Here is an 8,910-nt window from a genome sequence, read left to right on the forward strand (position 1 = left end):
CATTATGTATTGTAATTTTCTATTTGCTCGTAAAAATTATTTCGTAATTATGTATTAATTATCTCCATCATACCGCTCTTTACTTTCTATTTTTCTACTAATAAAATGTTTACTACACAAAAATAACAACATTTGTACATATAAATCAAACCGTTACACTTCGTAAACACCGCATAATTCTTTCAGTACTTCACACATCAACCAATTTCTAATTTAAAAATTTTAAGTAAACTTAAATCAGGCTAGCGTTGCGGATGTTAATTGAAAAATGTTATTATTTATGCGCTGTGAAGCTGTTACTCTTACTGTAAAAAAAAACAAGAATCTTGCATATTTTGCTTTATCACTACATTCAGAGAAAATTACATATTTATTGAGAAAATAAGAGCTACCTACTTTTCTGAAAGCGGCAATTCCTGTTCGAGTAAGTGGATTATGTTTATTTACGTCGAGTCTAACAGAACTTTTATTTTTAATAATATCGTGATACACACTGTAACTAAACGAGTTCCGTCTGTTGCTGGTTAATGAAGCTTGCTTAATGCTGATTTGAAATTCGACATGGTCACAGCAATTTGAACAACCATTTCGTCGTTATGCCTCAACATCCTCAAAGTCATTAAAATTGCAGACCGTGGTAGTCCTCAAAACAATAGCTTCCTTATTTGAAACTACGCACCAAATGACCAAAATTCAGAAATAGCCTTTCATCGCCATAAATTTCGCCGATTTGTTTCAGCCTTCATATACGTTTCGGCACTCCTCTTAACCCTCTTCTCATTTCCACACACCTTGACTTTGCCAGGATTTTTGCCGTCGCATATTTTTAGCTGCGTTTTATACGTACGTCAAACGAGCAAACATTTTCGAAAATAAACATCCATTGAAACATAAAGTGCGATTTCTGCGTTCCGACCGGATATTTTAGTCCATAATTCACGTTTATGCGGCATCCAGCCCGCCATAACACAAGACCGTTGCGAAATTTCAGTACGCTGATGACATACGCCTGAAAATACACTCCTGAAATACGATCGAGTGCGGTGTCTCGACGGATCTAGACCTGAACACAAGCAGGCCAATCTGTCATCGCTGGTGCGAAGACATCATTAAATACAACAAGATCGCCAATTTTAAAAACAATTACGGCGGGATTCATTAGTCTGGAGCTAAATGACTGCCGTTTCCGCGAACGTAAGCAATTAACGCAAGCTGTATGGTAGTAGTCGCAGTTTTCGTTACGTAGAAGTGGTTGTTGGTTTTAATGCTTGATAGGTAGTTTAGAAGGAGTGTTGCTTATAAACGAAAACGATAATTTGGTGTTCGTGACGTAAGTGGAAAGTTTTCCATTCCATTATTTATTTATTTTGAATTATTCTATGTGTATAAATCTTGTCTTGACGTCATCATCACAACATTCTGCGAATTTATTTATCTCAATGTCCCTGGTTTCTTTCAGTTAAAAATCTTTGTAACCCTACTATTTTTTTAAGAACATGAAAAAGTCTTAGAGACTCTTCTGTTAATCTTGGGGCTTGTTGGTGTTCTATTTTTGAATGAATTTGAAAGAATCTTAATCTTGTTTCAAAATAATTTCAAAAAATCTTTAAGGTCCTTTTGTTTTATTTTTAAAGAGTTTGAAAGAATCTCAGGGACTCTAGTGTTTTTTAAGAATGCGGAAAAATCGTTGGGACCGCTTCTGTTTTGTGTTTGAAAGCATTTTAAAGAATCCCAGAGGACCTAAGTGTTTTCTTTTAAGAATGTGAAAACATGTTAGGGATCTTGATGTCTTATTTTAAAGAATGTGAGAATCTTGAAAACCCCAAATGTCTTTTTTTAAAAAAATGTGAGAAAATCTGGAGGTCCCTACTGTTTTTTGCTTTAAAGAATGTAAAGGAACCTTAGGAGTCTCTGTTGAAGTATTTTAAAGAATTTCAGAGGTCCTAATGTAAGAATATGGAAGAATCTTTGGGACCCCTAGGATATTTTTGAAAGAATGTTAGAAGATCTTGGTGTCTTTGTTTAAAGAATATGAGAAACTTGAACACCCCTAATGTCTTTTTTAAGAAACTGAAAAGATCTTTAGGGCATTAAATCTTAGAATCTTAGGGAATCTTGGTGTATTTTTTTAAAGAATATGGGAATATTGTGGACCCCTAATATTTTATTGTCGAATGTGCGAAACTCTTTGGGGTCCCTACTGTCTTTGTTAAGAAACTGAAAAAATCTTTAGGGCCTTTATGTGTTTTTTTAAAGAATTCGATAATCTTGAGGACCCTAAATGTGCTTTTTTAAAGAATGTGAGAAAATCTTGGGTTCTTGGTGTATTTTTCTTTACAGAATGTAAAGAAACCTTGGCGGTGTGTGTTGAAATATTTTAAAGAATCTCAGAGGTCCTAATGTAAGAATATTGAAGAATCTTTGGGACCCTTTTTAAAGAATGTGAAAAAATCTTGAGGCTTCTTCCAATTTTATTTTTGAAATAATTTGAAAGAATGTTATATATTGGTGTCTTTGTTTAAAGAATATGAGACTCTTGACGCCCCAAATATATTTTCTAAAGAATGTGCGAAAATCTTAGAATCTTGGTGTCTTTTTTTAAAGAATATGAGAATCTGGACGACCCCAAATGGTTTTTTTAAGAATGTCCGAAAATCTTAGGGTCCCTAGTGTCTTTTCCAAGAAATTGAAAAAATCTTGAGGGCCTTTGTGCTTTATTTTTTAAGGAATTCGAAAGAATCTTAGGGAATCTTGCCGTCTTTTTTTAAAGAATGTGGGAATCCTGAGAACCCCTAATATTTTTTTTTCGAATGTGCGAAGATTTTGGGTACCTAGTGTCTTTTTGAAGAAACTGAAAAAATCTTTAGGGCCTTTATGTGTTTTTTTAAAGAATATGAGAATCTTCAGGACCCTAAATGTCCTTTTTTTTCGAATGTGAGAAAATCTTGGCGTCTTTTTTTTTAAGAATATGGGAATTTTGAGGACCCTTAATGTTTTTTTTTCGAATGTGCGAAAATCTTGTGTTTTTTTAAAGAATATGAGAATCTTCAAGACCCTAAATGCCCATTTTAAAGAATATGAGAAAATCTTGAGGCTTCTTTCAATTTTATTTTTGAAAGAACTTGAAAGAATTTCATGTCTTAGTGTCTTTGTTTAAAGAATATGAGACTCTTGACGCCCCAAATGTTTTTTTTAAGAATGTCCGAAAATCTTAGGGTCCCTAGTGTCTTTTCCAAGAAATTGAAAAAATTTTAAAGGAATTCGGAAGAATCTTAGGGAATCTTGGTGTCTTTTTTTAAAGAATATGGGAATTTTGAGGACCCTTAATGTTTTTTTTCGAATGTGCGAAAATTTTGGAGTCCCTAGTGTCTTTTTGAAGAAACTGAAAAAATATTTAGGGCCTTTATGTGTTTTTTTAAAGAATATGAGAATCTTGAGGATCCTAAATGTGCTTTTTTAAAGAATATGAAAAAATCTGGGGGTCCTTGGTGTATTTTTCTTTCAAGAATGTAAAGAAACCTTGGGGGTGTGTGCTGAAATATTTTAAAGAATCTCAAGGATCCTAATGTGAGAATATGGAAAAATCTTTGGGAACCTTTTTTAAAGAATGTGAAAAAATCTTGAGGCTTCTTCTAATTTTATTTTTGAAAGAACTTGAAAGAATGTCTTGGTGTCTTTGTTTAAAGAATATGAGACTCTTGACACTCCAAGTGTTTTTTTTTTTAAAGAATGTGCGAAAATCTTAGGGAATCTTGTTTATTTTTAAGAATATGAGAATCTTGGCGACCCCAAATGTTTTTTTCTTAAATGTCCGAAAATCTTAGGGTCCCTAGTGTCTTTTCCAAGAAATTGAAAAAATTTTAAAGGAATTCGAAAGAATCTTAGGAAATTTTAGTGTCTTTTTTTAAAGAATATGGGAATCTTGAGGACCCCTAATGTTTTTTTTTTTCGAATGTGCGAAAATCTTGGGATCTCTAGTGTCTTTTTTAAGAAACTGACAAAATCTTTAGGACCTGTATGTGATTTTTTAAAGAACATGATAATCTTGAGGACCCTAAATGTCCTTTTTTACAGAATGTGAGAAAATATTGGGATCCCTAGTGTATTTTTCTTTAAGGAATGTAAAGGAACCCTGGAGGCCCCTGCTGAAATATTTAAAGAATCTCAGGGGTCCTAATGTAAGGATACTAAAGAATCTTTGGGACCCCTAGTTTCTTTTTTAAAGGATGTGAAAAAACTTTGAGGCTTCTTGCTATTTAATTTTTTAAAGAATTTGAAAGAATGTTAAAAGATCTTGGTGTCTTTGTTTAAAGAATATGAGAATCTTGAGGACCTCAAATGTCCTTTTTTAAAGAATTTGAGAAAATCTTAGTGCTCCTTGTGTCTTTTTCTTTAAAGAATGTAAAGGAACCTTGGAGACCTCTGCTGAATTAAGATTTTAAAGAATTTCAGGGATCCTAATGTAAGAATATGGAAGAATATTTGGGACCCTTAGGATCTTTTCCTAAGAATATGGAAAAATTTAGAATCCATAGTATCTTTTTTCAAGAAATGTGAGAAAATCTTGGGGTCTCTTCTTCTTTGTTTTTGAAAGCATTTTAAAGAATCCTAGAGGAACCAAGTGCCTTTTTTAAAGAATGTACAAGAATCTTCGGGCTCTGTTGTTTTGTTTTTTAAATAATTTGAAAGAATCTTAGGAGATCTTGATATCTTTTTTTAAAAGAATATGAGAAAATCTTGGGGCTTCTAGTGTCTTTTTTAAGAACGTAAAACAATCTTCGAGACCCTTGTTTTTTGTCAAAAAAATTTAAAAAAATCTTGAGGACCCTTTGTGTTTTATTTTTAAAGGACTTTGAAGGAATCTCAGAAACCCTAGCTTATATCTTCAGGGACCTTGCGCTTTTTTGAACGAATTTGAAAAGATTTGAGAACCCTGATGTTATTTTAGGAGTTTGAAAGAATCTTGAAAGTCCCTAGTATCTTTTTCTTTAAAGAGTTTAAAAGAATCTTGAAAACTGTTTGTGTAGTGTTTTAAAAAAAAAATTGAAAAATCTTGGGGCCCTTCTGTGTTTTTCTTGAAAGAGTGGGGGAATCTTGGAAACCCGTAGTAGATTTTTTAAGAATCATTTTGGAGCATCAATGTGTTTTATTTTTGAAGAATTTTTAAACTTTTGAAAAATCAGGGGTCCTAGCACCATTTTAAATTCGGGTTAATCTTGGAGATCTTTAGTGAAATATTTTTGAAAAGAAGTCTCAAGGATCCCTGACATATATATATATATATATATATTTTTGAAGAGTAAAAAAATCTCATGAACCTCTCGTATTTCTTTTTAAACATTTGAAAACATCTTCGAATGCGTTGTATTAGTTTTAAAGAATCTTGGGGTTATGAAAATAAAAAATCTGCAGAAATCTTGGTGCTGAACTTTGTTCCATCGCCTCACGATTCGCATTTCCCGCTGCACGAACCTCAAAGGATGCCGTTCGATAATCGCACCCGTATTTCACAGGGCCGGGCCAAAAATAGCGCCCAAAGCGTCGCTACGCTGCCGACGTCACGCGTCCGCAACCAGCTGTTCGCTAACTATTTCAATAAAACTCTAACTAGCGGCGATTTTTTATTGCTTGTCTATTTTAATAATGGCTAATGCGCATCGATTTAATTATAGAGTGTCGAAAGTACGAAGCGCCGCATGGATTTCCAATTTTTTCACATACATTTATTCAAAATAGACTCAAGGTTTCCCCGCCGCGTTGTGTTTTAAAGAATAAACATTTTTCGCTTTTTTAAGCTGGAGATATAAATAAACAAATGCAACCACTTTTCGGCTGGATTTAGTCCGACATTCGCTTAAATGATGTGAATGTTTAAGAGCCGTATTTTTCGATTCTGTATTAACAGTGAATACACGACGCTTGCCAAATATTCCCTTGTATTTTTAACTATTCGATGTAAATGTGTTTGTTTGTGGTAGCAGTTTCCATTTGGGCCATTAGGTGTACATACGAAATTAATGAAGTCACTGATGTTCTGGCAATTAAACGAGAAATATAGGGCTTGTGGGGACAGAAAGGTGATAATAGATTTTGGTTCCGCGAGTTAAACTCATAAATTAGTTTTTCGATTTTAGAAAATGAGTCATACGTGGGGGGAGTGTCAATTTTCACTTGTTATTATTATTTTTTTTAAGTACTTAAGCTATATTGTCTGCTTGTTTCTTTGAACCAAGAGCAATAACAAATTTATTATGAAATTAAATTAAGTCATTCAAAGATTTAATAGGTATTTAAAAAAAAAACACAAGTTATTTATAATGTAAACTTGGTGGCAGACCTTCGCCAATCGTTGCTCTTTGAAGTCCTGTAAGGACAAGGTTAGAAAGTGACTTATTTATCGACTAAATAAAAATCGATAAATTGTGGAATTTTATTTTGAAAATAATGTCATTCAATTTTTCAAATTCTATATCTACATAGTTCGATTGTACAATATTGGGAAATAAAACCGCAACGAAAAATAAAAAAGACCCAAGACAGATGTTGTCACATTTTTAATAAAACAAAATAAATATCGAGTCTCGAGATTCGTTGTATTTTTAGAACAGCAACATTATGTTCACCTATGTAATCATTTTTTATTATGACGGCTAATAATATATCATTAGCAGCTGTTCTTAAACAATAAATTTGACTGATAGAGTTAATGCCTCCATCATTCATGTATAATACAGGCTGGCCGTAACTCTAACATACAGAGTATATTTTATAAATTGTCATTTAGTGCAATTTTCGCCCTTAAGTACTCTTTCATAAGGGTCACATCTACGTAATTTAGCAATAAAATGGTATCATTTTGATTAAAATTATTAAATTGTTATGTTTAAAGATTTATAGTTGATTAGTTTGATATTACATATTGCATCTCGACAAAAAATTAGAGCAAGGAAGTCTAGACTGCATAATTTTCAGTCGAACGAGGTCGGTCCTGAGTCTGACATGCTGAATCGATCCTACGTCGCGATGACGTCATCAGCACTGCGTCACTTTAAGCCAAGATACAAACTGTAAAACCGAGAAAGCTGCAATTTTCGCTAAAATTTTTGCAATGTTGCTTAAATTTTCAATTATTCATGGTTTCGTGCGAATAATTCTACTTTTACTCAAAAAATGCACAATTTTAACCCGCAAGTTGCGTAAGACGCGGTAATGGAGGCATTGTTTCTACATTAAAGCAGCTGAGTAATGAACGGCTTCCTGAGGAAATAATAAGTTTCTAAAATGCAAATAAACCCACATGTTTTGCTTTTCTAATTAATGAAATATTAGCAACGGCGGTCATAAATTAAGTCGCAAAAGCAAAAAGATTGCGTGCAAGAGGCTGAAAATCGTCGTTTGTAAACTTTTCGAGCAAATCTGCAATTTCCACGATTTTTCGGTTCCTAGTACATAAAGATGTAGCATCAAACGAATTCTTGGCACTGTTATTCAAACGTAGTAACAATGACAGCATTATTAACACAAATAAATTGAAAAACTTGACGCAAAAATTCTGTTTAATAACACCCACCCCGCCTTTTGTTTACATTTTTTGTCTGTCAAATGTAAAATTTGGACATTTCCCGCCCAAAATGGCTAAATTTTTTGCCGCACGTACATAGTATTGAGCTTTGTGTGCTTGAATTTTCGTAACCAAGCCACAAACAAGTTATTTTTCTGACGTTGCCACTAATTCTACAGGTATGTGTAAACAACAAAGGTCCGGAAGTCGTTCCCTGGTGCACTGGCGTCGCTCCGGTTGCAGCCAGTATTTTTGCGACCGCCTCGAGATGAATGAGTCCGTAAATTTCATGGCTCTTTAAATTTCACCTGGAAGTCGGTATTTTACAAACTCGGTGGGCGTAACCCTAATGGGCACAGTCAGATAAATGCGCCCATATTTCACAGTCCGCGAAAATAATTTTCCGCGCGTTCCACTTGCAGCATAAAAATATTATTAAGCGTAAAAGCCCGTCCATTTCCTTCGAATAATAAATACCCGTTAAACAAACACGTTTTATCTATTATGTCCGGCGTATTTTTAGCCGGGTTTTATCTTTTGGCACTGGCCGCCGGTTCGAGCTTTGGGCCAATCGGCGATTAATCGGCGGCGGCGACGCCGCCACCCCCGAAAAAACCCATCGGCGCCCGGACGGCCAAAAATACCCCGCCGAGTTTGGCGCCACATTTGCATTGTCCAGCGGGTTAAATTTGGACGAAAAGGGCTATTTTGGCCGAATTCGTCAGTGGGAAAGTGAGTAACTGGGGTTCGGTGGATGGCACGTGGCCTGGGTGACACCTACTTCGGTTACATGCGTTACATAAACCGACTTACTTCTTCGATTTTGAAGCTGGTCCGGATGACCTTCCGCCGGACCTCCGTCTCGTAGGTTTCCTCGACCGTTTCGGCCATGTTTGGGGCGAATGTCACAGTTTACAACAGGAATCCTCACTCAAAGTCACCCGAACTATTCGCCGTCGAAACGCGTGCAAGACTGGCGCGCCGGGCTAAAATTAATTTTCTTGACTGAGCGGAAGTACCATGTCCTACTACTGTGTAGTCGGCGGCGTGCATGTTGGGCGGAAAGCGGCGGATCCATTCACCAGATGGGTTTGGGCAAAATGTGCGAGTTTGGACCCAGGGTGGACAAAGCACCTGTTAAAAAAATCGGAGTGGAAATTAGTGTTCAGTTAACGGAACTACACTTATCTGTGTGAACGCAGGATTATAATTTTTGATTAGTTGTGAAAAATTAAATTCAAACCTAAAACAACTGGAATAATATTTAGGTTCGATTTAATTTCTGCTGGGAATCCCCATTCATGTGATGTAACTTTTTTGTGACTACAATTTACAATATTTACAGGTTA

At 35.0% G+C, this 8,910-nt stretch overlaps 1 protein-coding gene across 5 annotated transcripts in view; it reads right to left on the reverse strand.

Moving 5' to 3' along the window:
• Positions 1 to 8,543, reverse strand: part of LOC135125222 (tropomodulin) — a 79,531-nt gene extending 70,988 nt beyond the window's left edge. For 4 of the 5 annotated variants that reach the window (XR_010279862.1, XM_064050643.1, XM_064050644.1 and 1 more), the window contains exon 1: positions 8,375 to 8,542. Coding sequence is in view for 4 of the 5 variants with exons in the window: in XM_064050643.1 (XP_063906713.1) it covers positions 8,375 to 8,452 (78 nt within the window). In the remaining variant the exon portion in view is untranslated. Of the gene's footprint in view, positions 1 to 8,374 lie in introns of all 5 variants that reach the window. The other variant, XM_064050648.1, reaches the window with a different exon arrangement.
• Positions 8,544 to 8,910: the final 367 nt, after the last annotated feature.

Source organism: Zophobas morio, unplaced genomic scaffold (genome assembly GCF_036711695.1).
Source record: "Zophobas morio isolate AGI-343-1 ecotype UQ-CSIRO unplaced genomic scaffold, CSIRO_AGI_Zmor_V1 ptg000008l, whole genome shotgun sequence".
Taxonomy (NCBI): Eukaryota; Metazoa; Arthropoda; class Insecta; order Coleoptera; family Tenebrionidae; genus Zophobas; species Zophobas morio.